Source organism: Nothoprocta perdicaria, unplaced genomic scaffold (assembly GCF_003342845.1).
Source record: "Nothoprocta perdicaria isolate Ctin4 unplaced genomic scaffold, notPer1 scaffold_52, whole genome shotgun sequence".
NCBI lineage: Eukaryota > Metazoa > Chordata > Aves > Tinamiformes > Tinamidae > Nothoprocta > Nothoprocta perdicaria.
This window is the reverse complement of record NW_020455777.1, coordinates 2,295,716-2,322,009: the sequence shown is the minus strand read 5'-3', so window position 1 is coordinate 2,322,009 and position 26,294 is coordinate 2,295,716. Positions and strand designations below refer to the sequence as shown.

At 41.4% G+C, this 26,294-nt stretch overlaps 1 protein-coding gene across 1 annotated transcript in view; it reads left to right on the top strand.

The window, feature by feature from the left end:
- Nucleotides 1-9: 9 nt before the first annotated feature.
- Nucleotides 10-26,294, top strand: part of PDE7B (phosphodiesterase 7B) — an 88,274-nt gene continuing 61,989 nt past the window's right edge. The window contains exon 1 of the mRNA XM_026048190.1: nt 10-217. Within this exon, the coding sequence (XP_025903975.1) occupies nt 49-217 (169 nt within the window). The 5' untranslated portion in view covers nt 10-48. The remainder of the gene's footprint in view (nt 218-26,294) is intronic.

Genomic DNA, 26,294 nt, shown 5'->3' with positions numbered 1-26,294 from the left:
TTGCCCGCCGCAGAGCCCGGCCGGCGGCGCAGGACGGCGGAGGAGCCCATGCCCTTTCCCATGGGCAGCCTGCCCGCCTATCAGCAGGGCACCCTGGCCTGGGACTTGCCCGACATGATCAAGATGGTTAAGCTGGTTTGGAAGTCCAAGGGCGAGCTGCGAGGGGCGAAGCACCGCGCGCCGCCCGACAGCGAGGATGCCCTGGGCGCGCTGGCAGGTAGGTGCCCCGCGGAGCCGGGACACGCGGCCCGCGCCGAGCCGGCCGGGCCGGGCCGGGGCTGCCCCGCGGAGCGGAGCGGAGCGGAGCGGGCGGCGGGCAAAGCGCGGGGCCGGCGCCGGGCCGGGCTTGCAGACGCGCCTGCAGCCTCCGCCGCCGCTGCGCGCCCGGCCGCGCGCACACGCGGGGCTCGTGCACGCGGGCCAAGCGCGCTGCTGGCCGCGCGCTCGGCGCGGCGCTTGCGGGCTCCTGCAAGCGGGAGGATGAGGCGCAAGGGTGGGAAGGGGAGCACGGCGGTGCCGCCGGCCCCGCGCGCGTRGGGAGCGCGGAGCGGCCGCGCGGCCGAGGCCCAGCGGGCAGCCGCGGGGGAGCCCCGGCCCGGGCGACCCCCGAGTTGCACTTGAGCTTTGCGCGCTCCCCGGCCTCCGCAGCGCCCAGCGCTGTCATTTTCCAGCATTAAAACCTGGGCACTCGCTCCTAGAGACGTGSCCCTCCATCCCACTGCTCCCCAGCACCGTGGTGTTACCTGCCGGCCGAAGAGCACGTGCTGCTTTCCTAACTGTGCAAATCTCGTACCCCTGTCTGCGTTGTTCCCTAACTCAGTAAGAGTTACAGTGCCATGTGGCACCGTATCAAGTGCCTGCTGAGGTCCAAATTAGATTTGCTGCACTTTCCTTATCTAGAAATGAGTTGTCACGTTAGCCTGGCACTTCCTACTTCTGATTAACGGGTACTGGGTCTTATCCCGTGCCCACTCCCTCTCTGATGGTTCCCTTCAAAACCTCTTGCCTTCTGCTGCAGTCAGGCTAATAGGCCTGGGGTTGATAAAGAGCTGATAAATTTGTTATTCTCCCATCATCAGATACTTGACTTCATAGACTAGCTGAAACTGTTGCTAATTCTGTCAGAGCTTGGCTCTTTGCAGCCTGATCACTAAACACTTTGGTGCCTTCAGTTCCTTAAAGACTATGTCTTCATTTTCTACAGCTTTTATTGAGATCTATGTCTAATAATACCATATACTGGAATATCTTAATTTCTTATTTAGTGTAATGTCACCACATATATTTGAAAATGTGTATGTATGTGCATGTGTATGTGTAGGTATGCACACCTGTGTATGTTTGTATCTGGTATGTATATGGCTGTATATATCAACTTGAAGTGTACAAGTGKGTATACTGTATTTGGAATGCCCAGGAAGCTTGGCCATTTGGTCACTGTATGTCTGTTATTTAAAATGTTTGCAGCAAGAGGAAATAAAGATTCTTCATTTGCTTCTGTTTTGAAAACAGGAAGATTTTTTTCAGGCTGCAAGGAAAGTGTACAGTTTACCACCTCTTTTGTAAAAGAAGAGTACGTAAGATTTTTCTGGATAAAGGAAGGGGAGGTCCACTCGCTCTTTGAGACTTGGAGCGCATGGCTTGGGAACGCTCCTGTAGCCAGCCAGGGAGACTGAGGTTTGTGTGATGAATGGAAACAGAGACGTGGACCYTAATCAAACAGAATTAAAGAAATGCCGCATTGATTGCACCTCCTGGATGAGTAATAGCAATGTTTCAGGATGCCTGCGTTACATCTAGTGAAATTAGTTTCATTAAGTAACAAGTGAGATTCGCTTTCAGATTCCTGGAGGCACCTAAAAATGTGCATGAATGTGCAGGACAGATTAGCAGGATATGAGTAACTTGCATTTACTCAAGTGGCTATTACTCGTATCCTGTGGACGGACACTCTTCCCCGTGGTGCCAGATTCTATTTCATAACCTCAGTTGACTTGCAACAGTGCAAATCGGAGCAGGAGATGACTCTGACTTTCAGCACTTGTAATCCCGATCATCAGACAGTTGGAGTGAACCAGACCTGGATTGCTGGTTTTTCCTCCTCAACAACAATCATCCCAGTAGTTTTCCCTCTTGTGGTTTTGTACTCTAAGTGCGTTGGAGTACATGGGAAAATCAGTAAATGCTTAAATCCTGTGTACTTAAGTAAGTGCAAAATCAAAGGAGGGAGAAATGGGAAGAAAAGATCATTATTTGGAAGGATCAGTAGTACAAGGTACTGTGTTTGGTGTTCTCGTTGTGGGTGTTTTGTGTGTGTTTGTTTGTTTTTAGGAAAAAAATTACATAGCTTGCATTGGTACTTGCATTGGTACAAAAGGTACTGTTTGGAAAGGAAAGAGGTTTTCTTCAGGTGAAGCTAAAGCAAATAACTTGTGTGGCTCAAGGTAGTGCTCGTTAGGCAAATAAAGGTTGATTGTTCAGTGGTACAGCTCGCAGCGAGCTCCACATCAAGGGCTTTTTCATTTACATTTTTAAGTGTTCATGTGATAACTCATGGTCTGTTATCACATGCTCCTGAGACTGTTTTTCTTACAGCAAAAGAGGAGGAAATAGATAACTGCTCTGGAAGGAAGCTATCAGGATTTCTGCGTTGCTTGATCATGTTAGAGAGAGTCCTCAATTTAAGCTAAACAAATTCTCTTGTATGAGTGATTGGGCAAGACTTTGGACTGGCCTTTTAGAGAAAGGAGACCCCCTTAATCATAGGTTAGCAAGAGAGCAAGGGAGAGCTATGTCTGGATGTGATAGCAACTCTGTGGAGTTGTGGTGTCTTGGGGGTCCATGTAGCTGTGAATCGTACTGCAATCCTCTTTCCTACGTTAACAGAGTCACAGAAYGGTTGAGGTGGAAGGGACCTCTGGAGATCACCTAGGCCAACCCCCCTGCTCCAGCAGGGACACCCAGAGCACGGGGCACAGGGCGGCATCCAGGTCTGTTTTGAAGACCTCCAGAGAAGGAGACTCCACAGCCTCCCTGGGCAGCYTGTGCCAGGGCTCTGGCACCCTCACAGGAAAGAGGTTCTTCCTCATATGGAGATTGAACTTCCTATGTTTCAACTTGTATCCATTGCCCCTTGTCCTATCACTGTTAGGAATATATTAGGAGTAGAGAGCTGTTGGAGAGCAAATGCTTTCAGTGTTTCTTGGGCTCCACATGGAAGAGTGGTGTTTTGGTCCTTCACCTTCTTGTTCAGAATTGAGAATAAGGTGCTGAATCTCTCCCCAAAGAGGAGTTTACAGTGCATCATGCAGTGCATGTTTGGGGAAAACCCAGAACAGATAGAGACTGGCTGCCTGCCTGGGGTGGAAAGTGTTTTTTTTTCTTTTCTCTTCCAGGGCAGCAAAATTCACATCTTGATCCSTCTCTTACTGCTGTACTGTTTTTTAAAGTTAGTGTCAATTAAGACTGCAGACCTTTCTCCTGCTCCTGGCCTGCTGTTGCTTAGTAACTCTTTTTCTTCCCTGTTTCTGTCCCTGACCAAATCAGCACAAATCTGTGGCTTGGTGAAGGCTCTCTCCAGCTGTGCCAAAAGCCATTTACTGTACTCAGACTAGCCATTTGATAGTAAGAAAAGTGCAATAATGGAACATAATTAATTTGAAAAGTGTCGGGTGGAAGATGCTTATAATTCACAATTATTCTTAGAAGTGCTTCAAATAGATTATTTGCCAGACCTTTTTACTTGAATAAAATAACAACATGTTGTCATTATTTCAATTGAATTGTTCAGATAACTCTCAATGGAAACAGTGTCAGTATCTAGGAGGAAAGTGTGTTCTGGTTTTGACCCTGATTTTGTTATCACTCTCCCTTAGTTAAAGTTTAGCAGTGCCTTTGCAATGAAAAACAGTCGTCGGAGAACAGGTATAGGTCTGTCTCCAAGGCCTTTTGTTATGAGCATCAGGAACCTCTTGGATTTTATCATCCGCAATAGCTCCAGTGAGACCTTCTGCACTATTTAGACATGTAAGGCGTCCAGAAAAGTGTTGTGATACTTAGCATCACTGAGGTTTTCTGAGACACCTCTGTGGGTTTTTGAAATAATTCTGAATGTTTTTTTTTTCCACCTATTTCTTTCTGCTGGTAGATGTTTTCTCAGAAATGTGGCTTCTGATTCATGCCTGCATCATGCTCTTTGTCAACTGATGAGTCCTTTTGCCATGAGGAGGGAAAAGAAGCAGCACTGCACATCAATCATCTCTCAGTTTGCCGTGGGGAAAATTCCCCCTCCAGTTGTTGGTCTGTCCCTTGCACCTCCCCGCTTCATTCAAGTGTCTTTTTCCCCACTAACTATATATTTTTTCAGACTTCTTGCCATTCTTAGAAGTGTGCTGCAAAATAGTCAAGTCTTACAGCTGGATGCTGAGAATTTTTTTTTTACATGTCTGTTAGATATGTCAGAGCTAAATCATCTGCATGCTTCCTCTGTGGTTGTTCTGAAAGCCTTCCTTAAAGTTATTTACAAGACATCATCTTCCATGATGTCCGAGGAAACGTGCCTTCTTCTTCACTTCTTTTGAGATGAAYGAGACTTACTGTGTTGTGCATGTTAAAATAAACACATTCTCCCGTTTCTGTCATTACTTGCTGAAGGGTGATTACTTGTGATATCTCAAATCTGATGCATATTTTTTGTAAGCCCATCACAATAATTAATAATCTTACTTTTGGAATTATGGCTCTACTCAAAATCTGAACCAGAGAGCTACTACAAATGAAATGGGAGCTTGGGAGCTATTGCATGTAGGTGCTCTACCTATAGATCCTGGAAATACATAAAACACAAGAACTACCAAATGCTTTGTCTCAGCCTCTGACCCATTTCTGCTGTTATTCCGTCGATTGAAAACAACTTCATTTGTGTCCCACTGAGAGATGCACTGCAGGCAGCAGGGCTGCTTGCCATATCCTTCTGAAGTCTGTTAAAAAAAGAAAAGGGCTTACGCTGAGACATGTTAAATCCATTACACCTACTAGGGACCAAGAAGGTGAATTTGATAGAATCAAGGCTACCTGCAACAGCCTTGATTGTTCTCTGCCTTTTGTGTCAAAACTCCAGGCCCCTGGAATAGGAAATGTATTCTTGTGAGGAGCTGCTTAAAGCAATGGGGCTTTGTATGATGGTCTCATTAAGAACAGTGAGGTTAAATCATGTACATTGTCACTTCTATAGTGTGTGTTTGTAAAATACTTAAATTACAATGTAGCTAGCACCTTTCAAATATAACTCCTTGTTTTACTGGTGACACCCAGGTTAGTAATGTATGCAATTTGGAGTTATTTTTTCTTCCAAAATGCTTTAATGATTAGGGAATTCTCTTTAATTTTTTTTAAAAAGATCATTTTAAAGCATTAAATCATGGTCTTCATTCTTTTCTCTTTTTTTTTTTTTTCTGGTCCTTTTTTTCTCACCTACCACTTAATTTAGAAATATTTTTAAAATATAGTTTAATACGAGAAGTTGATTTGAACTGATATTAAAAGTCTTTGGTTTTAAATATGGCAAAATGAGCTGACATGTTTGTCAACTGTACACTGAATTTATTTTATGGTTGAAAATTTTCACCCAACTTTACCTGTAGAGCTTAATCACGTATTTCTACTTAATTCTTGTGTAAATTTTCTATTGTRGATTTTTTAGGGCTTTTGGATATTTGGAAATCAGAATTAGAGCTGGGATAAACAGTAAAGAGGAAGAAAAATTGAAAATCTCAACAATTTCTGAACAGCCTTTCAGTTCAGCCTTGCTGGCACAATTTTTGTTTGCTTTATTGTAAATGTTGGAAAACAAAATTTGTTTGCAAAATTATTTGGAGAAGCGTTTTGAACAGCTGTTCAACTATGTATGACCACATCAGAAAGAAAAAGAATACAATATATAGTTAAGACTTCAGGATAAAGTTATCAGATAAAATGTAATTGCTCGGGTCGGATGCTGGCCAACAAGCAGAAGGTAGGGCTGCCAGCATGCTAGAAAAGTGACAGAGGTTTTATTGATATGTCAGTGTAGGAACAAAGAAGCAGTATCTGTGGAAAACTATAAACACAAATAGAGCAAATTCCGGTGAGTTGTGAAATGGTGGAGGAATCTGCTGCTTTCAGTGAAGCTGCTCTAAGCATCAGGCTCCAAGGATGTGGCTTTATATATGAAAAGGATGTTTCAAGAGGAAACGCTACTGCACTGTAATATAAACATACTTTATGATTAGTTTGTTGCTTGTTTCATTCAGGTTAAAGGTGCACTTCTTTCGTCTTCGGTAAATTAGCTTTTAAATCCTTTATATTTTGTGACAAATTAAAATGATGAATGGCTACCAATAGAAATTAATAGTGCTATTAGCCAGGCTTGGCTAGAGGTGGTTATTTTCTTTGTAACAGAGTTTGTCCTCTATCACGTTTCTTAAAACTTAAGATTTCATGTTAAGATTTCATGCTTTATAAAGTGTGAGCATGGCTTTCCAGGGAATTCTGAGAAAAGGCTGCCTGTTGCACCATTCCCTCCACTCTAAGCCTATTCTGCCCCTCTGCCCCAATCTCTACACTCAACATAGTCTCTATAATCTTATTTATGATTGTTAATGTGCCTTCGAACTGCTATTTTACTTTTGTAGGAAGAATATTGTGAATGGACCGATTTGAACTGAATTCTTTTTAAACAGAGTAATAGTTCAGGAACTTCCCAATGGAAACTTCTTTAGACTGACTTGAAGATTTCAGCTAACCTCAGGCTAACTTTCTTCACTGCAGTTATGCTCCCAGGTCAGGCCATGATGGTACAAGGTGCTAGTTCTCCTCCTTTGGACAGGATTAGAAAGCGCAAATAAAAGAAGCTGTCCTGGGTCTTCCAGCCTGAAGCCTGTGCTTCAACATTTGTTTAAAACTTTTTGTGTAAGCCATCCTAGCCTTGTTCAGAAAAGGCATTTAAGCCCGCTTAATCATAGCTAAATTACAGGTACTTTTAAAGTACTTTGCTGGCTTTTGGTATTAATTTGCAAACCCAAGGGATCTAGACAGAACATCTCAGCCTTTCTTTTTTTCTTTCTTTTTTTTTCCTCAGCTTGCACCATTTATTTTCTTTGTCATCACTGCTATGGCTGTGAAAAAAAAAAAACTCTGTATGAGAGAAGGAATACACCTTTTTATTAGCAATGCTTTTACTGCTCCTCTCCTCTAATCACTAAGAGATTGCATAAATTCTTCATCCTAACCCATCGCCTGCTAGACAGAGCCRTAGTTCTTACACAGTATGTGGTGCTGCAAAGTTGAAGACAGTTTGGTCTAAGATGTACACCAAGAAGACAAGCAAGTGCAATGCAAGTTTCAGCAGGCTCCATGCAATCAGATCTGTCCGTTACTGCAATGGCAACAAAGGAGAAAAAAAACCCTTTCACTACCCTTAGAATAGAATATGCAGAATTTTAGATATCCTCCAAAGTTCCTTCAGAAAGAGAAGCTTTTGGAATTAGTTAACAGAACTTGCTGGCATGTTTGGGGTTTTTTTGGGGGGGAGAGGAGGAGTKCTTCCATGTGGGACCACTTCCCAACCCAGATAAATGAGAACTCAGTTCAAATTTTAGTGTAGCTAGAGAGTCTCCTTCATGGAAATAATGGGCCTAGCTCTAATCTAAAATGCTCAGTGGTGCTCCTGAGTGAAGCACTATGCAAGGTGTTATAAGTGAGTCTACATAGGAGCGCATTTGGAGGAATTGCTGTAATGCTTCTTAGGTCTGATCCCTTCCAAAGGACAAGTGTGTAAAGTTCCCCTTCCCATGGGAGAGTGTAAAATCTTTTCCTCTCTCCATAGCTAATTCCAGTTTGTATTTAGGTGCTGCCCTTCAATATATCTGTGTCTTCCATGTTCTGCTATCTCTGAACCAAGACAAATATGTAAGGAGAGTTTTGCATGAATGTAAGCAAAAGACAGCACAAAAATGTTAACTTTAAGACCTACTTAAAGATTCTGTACGCAGGTACAGTTAAAAGCAAGGCAATATCCTAGAGGAGTTTCAGAAAACACTATGCTATGACAGGCATAGCTTTATTCCCAGTTGCATAAGCATTGACTTGAGATTGAATKCTTTGTGCCTCCTGGAATTACAGATCAGTTGGAAAAACTCAAACTATGTACTTTATAGTCATGTTTGAACATTACTCTTTAAAGATGTATTATAAAGTAGGTTCATCTAGAGAGAAGGATTTTTCTTAAGCTCGTTTTTTAATGTATATATCAAAATATTCAAAAATTAATGTGTTGCGGAAAAGTCCCAGATAAGTCCTCAATGAGAAATCATACAGAATAATTATAAAATGCAGATAGAGAATGTTTCTTAGCATTCAAAACTTTTGCAGGTACCTTATGATACAGTCCACTAGTCTATTCGTGCTACCTCTTGGCAAAGTTCTTCCCTGTCTGCTAAGAACTGCCTCTCTGTGCAAACTTTCCGTTGGGTCAGGCATGCATGGCCCTTGCCTATGGGGAGACCGGTTCAATGAAGCAGCCAGGTACTTATCCAAATAGCTGCACGTTCCAAACTTTGCTTATCCAAACCTCTTCCAAGGAGTTCATGTGTGCAAAACTTAAGCTGGAAATCTCGTAATTACAGGCTTTCATGAAAGATTTCTTACTTCCTGCTTCTAGCCTGAGTGAAAACGCGGCAGGAACAGCTGCTTTCACAGTAATTCAGTAATTCCATCTCCGCTTCCAAATGGAACTGAGAGCATAAGGGGGTAAGAGAGACTGGGCTTCTGTGAAATGCTGAAAAGGGTGATTTGATTCAGCTTGGGTTTTGCATGCAGGTTTGTATCATTAAAAAACAGGAAAAAAAAAAAAAGAATCCTATACACCTTGCTTGCGGATCACTCCAGCTGTTCAAATGATGTTCAGATATGTTAACAGTGTTTGGAAAAACTGCTTGAGAGAGATTTTGAATCTCACATACATACTCTATAACTTATCTACTATATTTGCTTTCTGTTCTTCCTGGAAGCACTAGAGAGAAATACAAGCCGTGCTCTCATTTGGGAACTAAAGCTAACTGAATAAATTAGTGCTGGCRATAGCTTGGGTCTGTCTTGAGTCCAGTATAGAGTGTGTAAAAGAGGTGTGATGCTTTCTGTAACCATTGATGAAGGGGCTAAGCAGAGGAGCATTTACTGCACAGTTGAGGGCTACAACCCTAAAGTGGCCGAAGGAGCTAGGGTTTTAGGTGAGACAGGGACAGCATACTCCTGAATGACATCAGTCTGGACATAGTGGCAAGAATAGGAAACGCAAAACTTTGAATAAACCTGAATAGCAAGAAATAAGAGGCACTTGTAGAAGACTATTAAAGGGTAGGAGTTGGAAGGAGAGTTTATTCAGTGCTGCATGATGATACACTGGTGTTATCCCACTAAAGTTTCATCCTGAGATACCAGTGCTGCCACAGCTTTCCCTCCACCTTTTTCAGTCAAGTAGGCCTGTCCTCTTAAGGGAAACTGTAATTGCAGCTGTGGATACAGGGCATGGTGACACAAATAACTTGGGCTTGATGCAGTTGTGCTTTGGCTCTTAGAGACATTTTTTCTTTAAGAAACATCTCATGAGTTATCTGTTTTTCCCAGCTTCATGCCTCTCAGCTGAAGTGACAGGAAATAGCAAGTATAGGAACTCGAGTTATGCCAGCGTGGAGGCTCATGTTGGAGACGTGCGCAGGCAATAACATTTCAAGAAATCAGGGGAGAGGAGCAGTTACAGGAGCAATCTAAATCAGCTGCATGAGTAATCATGCTTCCATGTGATGGGTTTTATTTCTTCTTCAGTGTGAGTTAATTTATCCATGGTTGAAGTGAAGGGGATGGTAGGATGGAGGGACTTGCCCAGAGTAGGACACATGGCATAYCGCATGCAAGGTGAAAAACAGCAAATAAATATTAAGTAGCTTAAGAAAGAGGTATGCTGTAAGACCCTATTTTGCCTGGGGAAAAAATAAAAGAATCAAGAGGAAGAGATTTTCTTGTCTTAACTAGAATGGGATGTATTCACTAGGTGGTCTGCCTGGCTTACCCACTTGGCGTACACATGAGAAATGTGTTATCTTGCACAAGATTTCACAGATCTTTGGTAGGACCTAGATGTGCAGATCCACACTAATACTGAGGTCTGAAGTTCTGATTCATTAAGATAAAAAGCTGATTTTAAGTGACCAAGAAGCAAACTGATTAATATCAAACAAACCACCTACAGAATCCAGTGTTCTTGTTTTCTGACTTGTAAGATGAGATCTTTAAAATGTGATTATATGATGAAAGTGCATTGCTATTAAATCTTAATTAAACTTAAGCAATGGAATTCAAATTAAACATATAACTTCTAACTAAGGTTAGAAGTTTAAAGTTAGAACTAAAAAAATTAACTAAAAGTTAGAACTTTAGTTCTGACTAAAGTTAGAAGTTAAAGTTAGAACTTCCACAACTAGGCACACACTGCAAAACTCATTTAATTTCCTAGTTGGGGTAGTGGTAAGAGTAGATACTCCCTTCCTCGACTACCAGCAATGCGAATCCTTAAATATGTACTTAGTAGCTGGTGAGATAGACTAAAAGTTAAACTAAGCTTGTTAATACTGGGCAGGGGTTCTCAAAATGGAAATGCAAAGAACCTTGTTTAGATGCTGTTCCCGTGACAGAATATACAACGCAAACCTCACAAGACTGTCACTAATCTTTTTGTAGGTGCCCTGTAGCCAAAAATGTGCTGATGTCCAGCCTTGCATACACTGGAGATATGAGAGATTATATGTTTGGAACAGGATCAAATGACTAGAAGGAGAAAGCACGCTATACTTAGCTGGCGTGTCATACGACAGAAAAACGTTTTGCATGTGACCTTGTTAACAGCGTGAGTGAAGAGCAACATTACAGAGTAGCGGCGCAGCTACTGACGTTCAGGTCATAGCTGAGAATCTCTGTTTTAGCTGCTTAGCTTCTCTTTTCTCCTTCCCTAGTCTTATCTGGTCTTTATGACTTCAAATTTCTTCCTACTTCTTGATCAGAGGGAGAAATGTGGGTGAGAAAATGTGAGGCAGCCAGAGGATCTGATCTGCTGCTCCGATTCTCCTCCATGCTAGGCCTGACCATTAGTCTGTTACAGGATTTCCTTCCCACCGTCACCCTCTTGCCCTCCTTTCCTCTGAGCCGTCATTTTTTCCCWCTTCACCTTGCCCTGGCCCATTCCCCAACTGCCATGCAGTTAAGCATCTTTCCAAAGTCCTATGACCAAGCTGACTACTTCACTGCAAATTACTTCCCTCCTCTTGTAGTTGCACTCCTGTCTTCAACTTCCCTGGCTCCAGTACTTGTAGTCTTGTTAATATCGAGCTAATATCCCCAACAAGTACAGCTTTCACTGTCCTCTCTGTATAAATGGCTTGTGATTTTGCCTCGTAAATAGCTCGCAACTGACTCAGATTAACACAACTCTATTTATCCCCAGGAAGCACGCAACATCTTTTAGCATAAAAAAGAGCTACTGGTATGAACTGTGGCCATACCAACGCCCTTCATGCCACCAACTAGGAATGATATAGATTTTATGTTTCAGATAGAACAGATATACTCTTTGCCCCAGGAGAACCTTTGTTCAGATAGAAGGGAGAGGTACCTAAACTTAATTTTCTGTGAAAATCTCATTATATATGAATCCTGAATGTTGCTTGTACCAGAACCTTATGTCTTATAGGAATCCACAGCTTCCTTAGAAAAAGTGGAAAAGTTCTGCCAGTAGAAGTGAACTKGACTTTAATACTGTTCAAAAGCTCTGTTTTTGTTCCCATGGAACATCTGCGAGAAACCTCATGAAGTTCAACGAGGGCAAGTGCAGGGTCCCGCACTTGGGGAGGAATAACCCTGGACACCAGTACAGTTTAGGAGTTGACCTGCTGGAGAGCAGTCCCACAGAGAAGGACCTTGGTGTCTTGTCGTGATGACAAGATGACCATGAGGCAGCAGTGGTCAAGAAGGCCAATGTGATCCTGGGGGGCATTAAGAAGAGGGAGGTGACCGTCTCCCTATGCACAGCCCTGGTGAGRCCACATCTGGAGTACTGTGTCCAGTTCTGGGCTCCCCAGGACAAGAGGGATGTGGAGCTGCTGGAGAGAGTCCAGCGCAGGGYTACSAGGATGATYAGGGGCCTGGAACATCTGCCCTATGAGCAAAGGCTGAGGGAGCTGGGTCTGTTCAGCCTGGAGAAGAGRAGGCTGAGGGGGRACCTGATCAGCGTGTATAAATACCTCAAGGGAGGCAGTGAGGAGGAGAGGRCGGCCTCTTTTCAGTGGTGGCCAGCGATAGGACTAGAGGAAACAGCCACAAGCTGAGCACCAAAAGTTCCACAGGAACTTAAGGATGTTTCCCCTCCTTCTTGACAGTGAGGGTGACAGAGCCCTGGAACAGGCTGCCAGGGAGGTTGTGGAGTCTCCTTCTTTGRAGATCTTTAAAACCCRCTTGGACGCAGCCCTGTGCCACGTGCTCTGGGTGACCCTGTGTGAGCTCTGGGTGACCCTGCATGAGCAGGGAGGCTGGACTAGATGACCTCTGAGGTCTCTTCCAACCTTAAGCATTCTGTGATTCTATGATTCTATGATCTGTCCTTTCCACCCCCCAAAGAAGGCCCCAGACTCATGTGCGAGCACAAGTAGGTAATGAAAAAGCAATACTTTGTACCTGGCTCACGTTGCTCTTGGAGCTTGAGGCTGATACACAGCTCCCGCTCAAGCCATATACAGAGGTGCAAGGGGAAGGAACAGAGATCGAATAAGATGAAGCAGCATGACAGTGAAAAGACAAATGTGCAAAAAATAAGAATGGCAGATGGGTATTTGTGAGTGTTTTTGGTGTGGATGTGAAACTAATCCGTGGGACATTAGAGCAATTGGAAGAATGTTTTAAAATCTTTTAAGAGGAGGTAATGGCAGTTTAACCACACTGGACAGAGCAGAAAGCACAAGTATGCGGCAATGAAATGAGAGAAGAATGGCTTCCTAATCATTATTTATATAGTGCTGCAGGACATCGCAAATCTAAGTAGCCCGTTTCACTTCAGAGATGTATAAATCCAAATTTTCTTTGAAACCAAGGGTGTATATATTGCCTTCTCTGTAGGTTCCAGTCCTTGAGGACTTAATAAGAAAACATTTTGTTTTAAGACTTAATAGGGATGAGAAGATATTCATGGCCTTTCAGAGAGGGAGGAGAGCAGTTTGTTCTGATTTGACTGTATTCAACACAATTACAGAAACTTGGGTTTGTGGAAGGTGGCCAGTGTACCAAAGACAACAGCATACAAAAGCACTGGAATTCTGCCCTTTGGTGAAAGAATACAGTTTCTCAGGAGGAAAAAAATAAGAAAAAAAAAGGGGAGGGGGGGAATTTAGAACTGTTGTCTCTGTTTCTTCTCTCTCTTTATTATCAAACATGAAATCTGCAGGCCGGGAGGTTACAATGGTACCAGCAAAGAGCTGGGCAAATATTTAATTCTGCTGCTGGCTCTGTTTACGAGATCTTTCCACAAATTAAGAAAGGGGGAAATCGTGAAGGGGAAAAAAAAAAAAAAAAAGAGTTGCCTGCCAGCTTCTGTTTTAGAGGTCAGACTGGTGTCATCTGCCTGCTTGCTTTTTTTGGGTGGAAAGACACACCTGAAAGCCACCTGAAAGCGCAGCCAGCTATGAGAGGCAGGGAGTCAAACTGGCTGAGCTGCAGGTTGGGATTATCCTAAATCATTCCCTGGCTCTGCAAACGAAGCCTGCAAACTCCTCTTACCGCAAGAGCTGCCTTTCAAAGAGCAGCTCCTGCTTGTAAAGCCAGCCGGCAGAGGCAGGGGAGGACGGCTGACCCCYGCAGCAGCCTTTCCTTGCCAGTCTGCTGCAAGAGCAGGGCAGGGAGCTGACTTCCTTCTCTGTCTTTTTTTTTTTTTTTTTCTGTTGAAGAAATGAACTGCCTTACAGGAAAGGTGATAGCTCTTTTTTTGTGGGGGAGGGAGGCGGAGAGGAAAGATTTTGTGTGTAACTTAATGACTTGCTGAGGAAGCCTGCTAGCCCTTGGAGCTCTCAGGTTCTAACGTGCAGCAGGTCAGGAATGAGCTTGGTGGTGTGTAAGCTGTCAAGAACCGCTCCGAAGGACCATGAATTACGCGTGAGCCCCTCAGCAGCTGCTCGGGGCCCGCGGTGCCGACACGTCGCGGGTGCCGTGGGCGCTGGATCCGTGGTGGTGCGGGGGTGCCGCTCTCGCTSTGTGGCACCGAGCTCCGTTTCCTGCACCGGGGCAAGGTGTGCAGATTGAAAGCAGAGCTGCGCCTGTGGCCCAAGCTGCTCAGCAGATCGAGAATAAGCACAGTTCATGTAGTTGTACAGAACTAACCAGCCCCACAACTGTGGAATCGAAAGGAGCAGTATTCTTTTAAGGCAGATGCAGAGCTCTTTGCACAAGTGAGTCCGGCAGCTTTGGGCAGCAGAGGTTTTGAGCGGCGGTGGCTCCCTTCCAGGAGCTAATAAGAACTTGAAATGGAGCCCAAGCTTTAAATGCACTTTATTTAGGCTCAGAGTGGAAGCTTTCCTTACTGCTGTAATTCAACAAGAAAAAAGCTTATAATCTTGTCTTCAAGTTTCTAGCTTTGAAACTAGATGGATTTAGAGAGCCTTTGTATTAGTTAACATATAAACTGAAGGCAAAACTCAGCTCTCATTATAGATYAATTTTAGCATCAATGCTGATCTCCAGGACAGAGATTATTCCTGCTGGGGGGCTGAGAACAAAGTTTGTTCCGTAGCGTCATATGAAGCTCATCTCTAAAGCCAGCCTGCAGAATGTGGCACAGATGCATAGCGGATTTGGAAACTACTGCCATACTTCCAAGTTAGTTCCCCACAAGTTCATTAATCAGGATAAACCAGCTTATTTTGCATAAAATTATTGGGGGGGCTAGGAGTATTTGCATGCATTTCTAATGTAATAGAGCTCTAGGGATGGTCATCTTCGGCAGAACTGCRGCAACATTTTACGCCAACATAGGCTGTGATTATCGTAACTTAATTTTCTTCTGACCAAAAGAAAAGACATCTATATCTGAAGTGTGATGGCAGTAATAATTTCTATTATTGAAGGCAGTGCTGTGTTAGCAAGACAGGCTACCAGCACAATTGTGGCAGAAGAACAAGATTGGGGGCCATATTTTGTAGCTGATTCAACCCAGAAAGTAGCCCAATATGTCAGGCTGGCAAGTGAACTAGAAGGAAAAGTTTTTGCCATCTGACCCCATTTTGGCTATTTGACTATAAATGTTAAATGTTATAAATGTTAAAGTAAAGGCAACGTTGTGGTGAAGAATTGCTCAGCTGAAGCTATGGTGCTTCCTTAGAAACAATTATTTGACTGATTTATAGCAGCAAAGCAAATAGTTTTTTCTTTCCACTTTCCTTTTTCAAATTTCCACACAAAGGTAAAATGGCAATTGGCCAGAAAAGTTAAGATCTCAGGTAAAACAATACAAAAATCAGTCATGACATGCTGAAGGAATTACATGGTTGTTATCCTCCAAAGTAGGTATGCATTTACAGCACCTTAGGACTGTTGATGTGTAAATTAGGATGTTTCTAGAGATGCATGTTATACTAGAAAATGAGTTCAGAAAAAGTGATCGAAGTTTGAGATACTTGTTCCCTTCATGTTCATCCTGATGATAATTAAAATCTTTCAAGTATGAATTTAAGAAAATTCTTTCTGCCTTTTATGATTTCATCCAGTAAGACCCACTCTACTCCCCTTTCTGCTAGTAAATGAATCAGAGAGAGAACTGGCGCCTGCCAGAGTCCCCATGAGCTGAGGCATGAGGAGAAACTGGAGAAAAGGAGGAGAGACCAGGGACTTTTTTGTGTCAGTGAGAAAGGGTGGGAGTTTTAGGATCATAGTCAAAGAAACAACAAAACAAGCTAACAAAAAAAAAAAGAGTTTAAACTTTCATTCTTAGGCATGATAGAAATAACTTACTGAGCAATAAAAAATGCTCATTGAAGTTGGCTAGGGTGTGATCAGTTGTAAAGGATTAGTAAGAAAGAAYGAGGGTTTTTCTGTCTTTAGGGAAGAGAAATTGAGGGATATAAAATGAAAGGCATAGTACAGTCACAGCCATTTGAAAGGCACATATATGTATTATCTTATTTATATTCTTTAGCCTGTTCCTGACATGTTCATAAAACACCTCCAGAATTCTGGTGAAGAAGGAGAAATAAAATTTCGGCATCTGTAGCTATCCATAACTTCACAGTCACTTATATATGTGAATGTTGTTTGGGGTATTTTCTTTAAATACTTTCACTAGTTTGGCTTCGGAGATCTGCTGGGTATGGTTTCTGGGGTGCTGATAAGTTGTGTCAGGCAAGACATTCTAATCAGTGAATACATTTTTTGATAGTGTTATGGCTAAGGATAACTTCCAAAATAAATAGTACTCCCCATCCTTTATTATTTATGTTACTGAAAAACCTGATCATGGAGGTTGCCCTCTTGTGCAACCTCTGTCTATGCCYTCTTGCACTTCGCACTGTATAGGTCAAGGAAGAAAAAATTGGCAGTTTCCAAAAACTGAAAAAACATTTAAATAAACAAATGTAATCAACGGACATGTTTTGAACTGTTCTCAAATAACAGSCATTATTTGTAATACTAACACTTTACTCAGCAGTAAGTAGTTGTAGAACTAGATTTTAAGGAAAGGCTGAAGGAAACCAAATCGCTAAACTGCCACAAATATCCTGCTCTGTTCCTGTAAGAGAACATAAACCAACATCTAATAAAAAAAAAAAGAAAGTTTTATTAACTGTTGGAAGAATTATATCTATCAGCATTTCCTTGTAGAATTCAAGTGACTTAATTCCCAAACTTTCTTTCAAAAAAGGCATTTTTTCAGGCTCCTGGAAGTTGGCCACTAAATGTGTCTGTAACACATTAGGCACTGTTTTTCAAAACACCTTGTGGACTGCTAATTGGGGTTTGCATAATACCGCAAAATTGCAGGCATTCCTTTGAAATAAGTAGGAATGAAAACTGCTTTTCTGGGGTAAAAGAAAAATGATTTTTTTATTTTTAACAAAAAGCCCCAACAAAACCCCTTTGTTTGGACATGTAATAATTATTGTTGGTTTAGTTTTGTTTTGTTTTCCTAAAGAAATTAGAATCATTTGAGGAAAAGTTTCTAAGCAGTTTTGAGTTACACTAGTTCAAGGGGACCTTGTACATACAGTACTACTGTTCAGGCCAAGAGGTAAACAATTATGAAATGCCTTTGAAATGCAGGGTTGGTGAGGCTTTTTGAGGTTATGTATTTTGTCACTGGACACAAAAGTAAGTTGTTGGGAGCAGGAGTGAATGATACTTTTTTATGCACAGATGTGCAAATGAAAATATTATGAAATTTAATAGTTCAAACAGTTACCTCATTTTAAATCTATCTTACCACTTTGGAACTAGAGGATTATTTATATATATGTGCGTATGTTTGCATCTTTTTTTTAATTAGAGGAATACACTTGCTTAATCAAAATTTGGACTTAGCTGTTCAGCTGAGGAGTTCATGTGCACCTCAAGCCTGTCCCTCTGGACTGTCTGTCTGTACTCTGCCTGTCTGGGACTGTACAGGGTTTGGGCCTGAAGGCATTTGCAGGATAGAATGGGATGAAAACATAGCTGGCATACAAAAATACTAGGCTTCATTCCCTACTTCCATACTTCTAAACGGTGGATTAGTCTGAGTTGGGAATCTTTTTAATGGCGTTGAATTTTCAGAGTGTAAGTCCATGCAAGCTGGTTGAGTTGTTTTGTAAGCATCAAACAATGTAGCACAAGGGACAGAGATGACAATTTTTATAAATAAAATGAATAAACCCAGAGCAGACAAGGACTGAGCTTGAACACAGCCTGCGCACCCAAAAAGCCACTTATGCCCTCTGAGCTCTGTTTTGGGCATCTACCAAGCAAGCCACCCGATGTCTTTTCAGTAGTTCAGTTCTTTTCTTCTCCCCTGAACTTCACCTTGCTCTTTTGAACCTGGAAACGGCCACGGTCTCCAGTGCCTGTGATTTCTTTTGGTTGTCTGCAAGCCGGATTAATAATGTCTTTTGTTGACTGTGTGAGAGAGCCCGTCCCATCCAATTAGCTCTTCTTTCATTCCCAGAGCTCTGCAAGTGCCACTGTAACATCTCATCATGCTCGGGGTGACGGCCCCGGCGTGCAAGCAGGGAGACAGCATTTCCAAATCTGTTTCACCTCACTGCATGATTCTATGCTTAATGAAATACATCAAGAGGAAAGCTTTTAGGCAAGCAAATGTGCTGGATRCCAGTATAGCTGGAAACTTAAACGGTGTTTACCAACAAGAACGGTCCCTGTTATGCTTGGAAGCTCAGTACAGCCAGCAATCCCCTTGCTTGGAGAGCTGAAAGATGCAGGAGAAAGGGGGACTTCTCTGAATACAACATTTGCCRGTACTTTTGTTTATACATAATACATACCCACTGCTTATATCTAAGACATGGTATTCCAGTCTTGTGCAAAGAAGACTTTAAACGAGAAGTACACATCCTTCATGTTAATCAATTACACAGGAATAGAGGGAGAAAATTGTCTTTTGTTATATTTGAAACAGAGGAGGAGGCGGCAAAGGCACATTAGTGGGTTTTTGTTCAGCAGTGCTTGTGCATGAAATAAACAACTTTTGACAAGAAAATTACAAAAAAAAAAAAAGAAATCATGAGGAGAGAAAATTTGCTACTAAATGGTAAGCATGAATTTGGTTTATTTACTCACCACTTTCTTTCTGCTTAAACAGATACATCTAGCTTCTTAGTAGTTTTAATCAGCTATGAGCTGTTGGAAGAACTTTGTCACCTGCAGAGTAAATACAAATATTATTTGTCTGGAATACTGAAGGGGAAAGGGACCTTAATCTGAGAAGTATCAAAAGCTGCTGGGTGTGGGACTCCCCTGACTCTGCCGTAGTGCACTGTGGTCTCCACCACGCTGCTGGTGCTGTGATGTGAACTTGTTCCTCTAAAAGTGGTTAGCAGGGCTAAATAAATAGCACACTGAAGGAGTGCCCTGTGCTGCACCTTTTTAACTTTATACATCTTTCGTGGCAGCAGAGGCAGATGAACAGAGGAAATACAGGAGGCCAGAAGTGGAAAAACTTTCTACTGATGAGAGAAGAATTTCCTCCTTCCAACTATAATAATTTTTGTCACTGAGCTACAGAGCTTCAGGAAAAAAAGAAAAGACAGACAGAAAGCCAGAAAGACAGAAAGAAAGAGTGCTTACAGATATTTGCTGGGCTTAGAGTTTGCCTTAGATTAAAAGCAATAGGAAGAAGAATTAAAAAAAGGCTCTCCAGGAGAGCATGGCATGTTCTTGTCTCTCTCTTTGCAGCAGTGATGAACCTATAATGAACTTCTCCACARTGAACTCCTGTAAGGTGTAGAGGTGCGAGTCACAGAAAATATTCACATAACAGCTTAAGCTTTCCTTCCTTACAACTCGGGCTGATTTTCTCTCTTCCTGGTATGAGATTATAAAGAACGAAATACCTAACAAAAATACTTGGGAGTTAAATGGCTTTTATTCTTTCATTTGCTTTTTCAACGGAAAAAAATAAGAATTACTCAGAATTACATATGGTACAGTACTAGTGATAATAATTTGCTAGAAATAATATGCCAGTATATCAGCATGTTAGAAACTGCCATTTCTCTCAATTCACCTTAGAATTGCAGGAAAGTCAAGAAAAGTACAGAAATTTAATTGCTTGCTATATCAAGAGGTGCCTTTGCAAAGTTTATATTGAAATATAGTTTTCCGTTTCAGACACAATATTGTGATTCACTGTTTCTCAGTTTAGATACATTACTCAGAATTTGTGGGGAGACCCCCAAAACAGACAAACCACGCAATGCAATGTCTTCTGAAGAAAACTTTGTTCACTTTCTGTTTTTGCAGTGTTTTACATATTTCCCCTGTAGTTTCTTGGTTGAGACCACACTAGTTGAAATGTATAATTACACAAAAGCCTGCAAAGTAGTCCTACCTCAATATTATTTTGAGGATATGAAGGTTGGGGATCATGCAAGGCCTGTTTGTGTGGTCTTTGGCTGGATTTGCACCAAAATAAGTGGTCTACCTTAACAGTCTACCTTACATATATGGAACAGTCATAGCCATAGATGTTAATCTGTGTGCTTGTAGAGAAATGTCTTAAAGGAGTTTTATTGCTGACCTGAAGATAGTAAGTTTGTTTAATTATATCAGAGTCCATTAAAATTCTTTACCTAAAAGCTATTGGAAGCAGAACAAGCAGAGCTTACTCTCTTCGTATTTCCAATCCAGCCAACATTATGATTTAACTTTTTTGTAACTCGTTGCTGAGGCCAAAAATATTGCCTTTCCATTAGCCTGCTCCACCTAAAGGCAGGAAATTAAAGCAAAACCTTATCTCCACCAATGAAAACTATTCATTTAATTAAGGAAACAGAACTTCATCTGTAGATGAAAATGCAGTTACCATCATCTTGGTGATTTAAGTATTCTTCAGTTAGCTGTAAAAAGGCATACTGCATCAAATCACACAAATTGCTGACATTTTTTTTCTCCAACTAACATTTTAGAGATTCTTTTCTCTCTCTATCATTGCTGAGATTTCTCATTTTCTCTTGTTCACACAGAACTTGTGTGCCAGTGCATGGAAGTAGGGACATTAGATTCCTCACAAGAGTGGCTGGTTTTTACACTTATGTAGTTGCCCTGGATTTAGAGTCAACAGGAACCTTTATGTTAACCTTCACTAGCTGTGTAAAGCAATGATTTATACATTTTAAGATTTGAATGCAGGCCGAAATGTTCATGGGCCATACATGGAAAATAGGTTTCTGTTAATTTTAAATTTTGAGATTGGACTGTCTTGTACCCTTGGTACAAGGGTACCACTGACAGCCTTTAAATCGGGTTAGTTTTGGGTGAGATAACATTTGAAAATACTTCATTGGATCCTGCCCAAAAAGATAAGGGGAATGTAACAGAATTTTACAGATGTTATTATAAATTGTGGTCCTTTTAGAGAATTTTATTCTTGGTCACTAGGGGTCAGTGATTCAGCTGCAAATTAAGAAGCTTGAAGGTACTCAAGTTAGGCATAAAAGTTTCTTATAGCCGATGTAAATCTCATCAGCTGGATAGTTCTCTAGGTTCTACTGTTACAACTTTGATTCTAATGTGAACTTAGATTTGTAGCTCACATGAAAATGCCTGCACTCAAGTGTGTAAAGTAGCGGGTCCTGTTACACCGCAGTGAGGTTACTTTCTGAAGATCCAATCTAGAGGCAGCTCAAGAACACTCAGTAGAGCCAGCAAAACTGTCCTTTKCCATTTCTTGAATAACAGGAACTCTTGTTTTTGATTTGCCTTGGAGCAGCAGAGCTCAGTATTTGGTCTGGAGAAAGGGTATTCAGAAGCAGAAAGACTGGGAAAGGCTGCTGGGCCTTGGCTGTACACAGGGAAGGAAGCTCTGGGAGAAGAGGATGAATATGTGGAGAAATAGGTTCTTGGAGCTCAGTGGGCTGAGGGGCCTGTGAATGGGGAATCTCATGCTGAGGGCAGTACTAGGCCTACATTGGATACGCAAGGCAAACCTAAATCTTGACTTCTAAGTCCTTTCTTGTCCCAAGTCTTCCTCCATTTTTTTCACTGCTGCAGTGAAAGCACCCAGGAGCTCTCATACCCACCCAAGACTGAAGAAGCACATCAGGCCTGGCCCCCAACCCACCCACCTGTTCTACTGCTGGTCCCCAACACCTCAGCATAAATGAACTAAGTGGAGGGAAGGCAACTGAAGTCCTTGATGCTTGTTCCTGTCCTTTCCCATTCCAGCCACAGACAGGAACTTGCTTTTTCCCTTATTCCATTCTTTTCTGGCCTGGAGTCCTGGTAGTGGGCTGGAAGCAGATGAAGGTAGAGCAGGACTGATAGTGCAGGTAGCAGAGCAACAGCTGTGCTGCACAGCAGCTTAGTCTGGAGGTGCCTCATGCCACATGTCCCATGCTAGTCTGAACTTTGCCAAAATACTCATCAAAATACTTTTTTGGTAAATTTCACAGGGTTTGGAGGTTTGCTGTTTGGCTAATGTTCTTATCTCCCAATTTGTGCAAATGTCCTTCCTTTGATTTGATAATAAAAGTAAGTTTAGGAAAAAGCAAATCAAAGAACAAACTTCACTTAACTCCTTGTGAAGTAATTGTTAGCAATTAAAGCATGATTTTGATGTCTTTCCTAAATGCTTAAGTGTGTAAATGTTAAACATGATTTTGGACTGCTTCCTAATTCAGGATGATATTCTTCTTTCATGTACTGAAGCATCTCTACTGTGTTGGAGGGTTTTGGTTTTTCTGTTTGGGATTTTATGTTTGTTTGTTGTTTTAACTGGTAATGAATTACAGCTTAAAGCAGTTCCAGCCTTATGCATTTCTCTTTCGCTCTCTTTTTACCACATTTTCACTGCTTAATGTGGTCATTAGGAACACACTGAAGGTAGCACATTTGATGCAGTCTGAAGCTTCCAGACCAACTGTTGCTTTCATTTAATTTGAGAAAATACTGTTTGAAAGAATTCTCTTTTCAAGTAGTGTCCTACTCCTGATAGATCATTATGGACAGCATGGAGCTATTAGGAGTGAATTGCTCAGCTCAGTCACAACGTGGCCAAAAAGGATAACAACTGTTCTCTTTTTGCTCCCTATATGTTCCTGACCTGATGGGCAGTGCACTCCTTGGTAGTTGCAGAGAGCTTCATTCCCCAGATCCAAAGAGTCCTCTATACTTCCTACTAATCTTGCTGAGAAGTTCACCAGTAATGTAAATGGTAGCAATTGTTTTATGATGTGAACACTTGATTATAGAGAACTCAAACTATCTGATTCTTGKTTTCTTTTTTAAAGAAAAGCAAATTTCTTCTGTAGAGATGATCAATACGATTTATGTTTGAAAGCAAGAAGGATTATTCAGAATGAAACCAGTTTTGCCAAGCACACATTTCCTGCAGATAACCTCCTTTGTAACTCACTTATGCTTCCATACGTAGTTCCTGAATAGTCTTCAGTAAGTATAACTTAAATATCAGCTGGTACTAAAAAAAAAGTCAGGTCTAAATTTGCTCTCAGAAACAATTTTAAAAGTAGTCCAATTGCATCAGCCAGTACAATCATTGTATTATTTTCCAGCCTGTTCACTTTCCATTATAAAGCACATTTATACAGATTGTTTTCAGAAATATACTCTTTCTGATTGGGAGTGAGTACTGTTTTTAACTATACTTGTCAACAAGATGTGAGAAATTTATTAGTGTGCCTCCTATTATTTATAGAATCTATTTTGAGGTAAGACACAAAGCAATTTATGACATTTATTTCTGCTTGATTAACTCATGTTATAAGTGGCTAGAATCATCTCTCAGTACACTGCAGGAATCATACATTTCGTCTGCTTGATCTTCATGTCAAAYGGGGATTCCTGTTTTACAGATCTGTCTTAGAACTGCCCTTTCAGATTGAGACACATAGTTATCAGATGAACTCTGAAACCTCTTCCACTTTTATTCTTCTAATGCTAATTAGCTAAGGAATTAAGGCTATCATGTTAGGATATGCAGGCATAAAACTCCAAGAGATAACTTAATGGGCCCTAGGGTTTCAGAACCAAATTTGTTGCAAACACCAGCATAACCAACTGATTTGCACCCCCTACACCTACCCGGGTTCTGTGACTCACTGAACTTAAGCCTATGCTGTGTAAGCTAGACAAGCACCTGGCAGGACAGTTTTTCCGCACCTTCTCTCACTGCAGTGTCTCCCTTGAATGTGCACAGCCAGGATGTTTTCGTTCCATGTAGCTCTGCCAGCTCCCTGCTTCGCCCCGCCGGCCGCGGGACTGGTGTGRGAGGCAGCCGATTGCTCCAGCCCTTCTCCGGGCTTGCAGCTGGGAATCGGAGGCAGCTCACAGCCTGTTCTCCTTCTGGCAGGTTTCAGGCCTGCGAAGCTTAAAGCCGGTTTTGGCATGTAAGCGTGAAAAGTGAGTTTCAGGAAAATAAAGTTCGCGTTTTTTGAAAGGCACAGAAACTTCATAAATTAAAAACATCACATTACTGACTTTCAAAGTAGAGTGACAGATTGTTCCACCCTGTCCTGCTGCCATTGTCAGATAGGAAAATTGAATTCTTCTACTTTTCAYGATCATTTCTTGGGCGCAAAAAGAAATATAAAGTCTTCCTAGCTAAAACTGATTAGTGTCAATTCTGTAAAGACAAGATATTTCAAAATTACTGTCTCTTGTCCCTTAGTTTTTTTTTTCTTTCTCTTTAGCAGTCTGTTCTATAAGACCATGTTTATAGTAGGTACTCTTTCAAGCTAGGATTGCTAAAAAGATTCAAAGAAAGAAAGCAGGGAAATTACCTTGACATTCAGTGACAGCTGTAATATCATGTAAATCATTACTAATGGAGAACAATTATGGAGTGCTCAGAGCTGGCTGCAATAGATTTTTCGCACAAAGGAAGAAGGATGTTGGACCTACTCTGTAACTGTGGAGAAGTAATTACATATCATCTTTCGTACCTAACAAATGAGATATTCTAAAGATGTTACACTAGACGTGACACACTCAAGAACATCATGTTCTAGGCAGGAGGTGATTTGTTTCTATGTGCATCTTTTAGAAGTGATCTGTGCAGCAGCATGGACGTGCAGACGACAGATTTTGAGTGTGTGTGTGTGTGTGTGTGTGTGTGTGTCTATTACTGATTTTATTTTGCACAGTGGTTTGGTAAACTTCTGCTGGGTATGATGCAGCTGTTTAGGATCCATACTGTATGTACTGATCACTGGTTGTTATCTTGCCTTAGCCAATGTGAGAGATTTTTGTCAAATTAATTTCTGTTATACTTATCAGGGTTATCTCATCAGGACTCTTATCTGCTACAGAGGGAAGGCTTCCTATTTCTACAGCAATATTCATTGTGAAGTGAGATAAGGCTTGAGAAGGTTCCTTGAAGTTTAGTGATTTGAGGTTGAGAACTTTAGTGAGATATCATTATCCATAACTTATTAAGATGGAATACATATTACTTGARTGCTTTATGGACATAATGCTATTTGCTTCTGGCTATTATGTTAATCTTCACCTGATTTTCAGTTCTTTGCATTGATACTTCCCTTAGTTCTGGATGGTTTATTGGTAATGCCATTTGCCTGCTGCCTCCTTCTTGGCAATTATGAAAAATTACTGTAGCACAGGGTGCATTGACCTGTCAGCTAGAAACTTTCAATTGTACATGCAATTTGACTCAACTGTTGTCGCTTCCAAGTGGAAAAAAAGAAAGTGGCCCCAGCTCATGGTGTTTATTCTGCCTGATTGTGGATTGGAGCTAAGAGTCAGGAGCCACCTCTCCACTGGGCTGTGTTAGAGGTGTCTCAACCCTTTGATGATCAGCACTCGAAGATCAGCATTTTGATGATGACACTAATATGCCTTGTGTTTACTGGTTTTGCTATTGGATTGTGCGCATGTATTACCTATGTCAAGGTTTTAGAACATATAACTTGAAAAAGAGATCATATATACTCTGAAGCAATTGCATTCTAAAGATATTTTAATACCTCAGAAACTTTGTAGCTCAAAATATGGTGTAATGCCTTATGATAGCATGCTGTCTGAAAAGATGCCAAGCACCCAAGTGGGACCTAAGAATGTTTTATTTTTCAAACTCTTATAAACGATGGGCATAAATCTGCCAGTTACAAATTGTTGTTTCGATATCATGCAGTTGAGATGATGGAAGGAACTTTTCTTCTGCAACATGTGAATTGTTTCTTCTGCAACATGTGAATTTAAGTACATATGTTGATTGGAGTAATTGTTTCTTTAAACTTTGTTCCTCTAATGATCTTCCTTCGTCTTTAGAGACCTTTAGATGAGGAAATAATGTATGTGCATACTATATAGTAAGTTACAGTTTGCCTGCACCTCTAGTAAGGTGCAAGAGTCTATGTAAAAGCTACCATAAAATCAAAATATAAATAAAAAGAGATCAATTAGGGAACAGCGGGGTTGAGATGTGGCCACCAGCCATGCACCTGCAGTTTGGGGTCAAATGCATCATGGAGCCAAAAAAAATACTT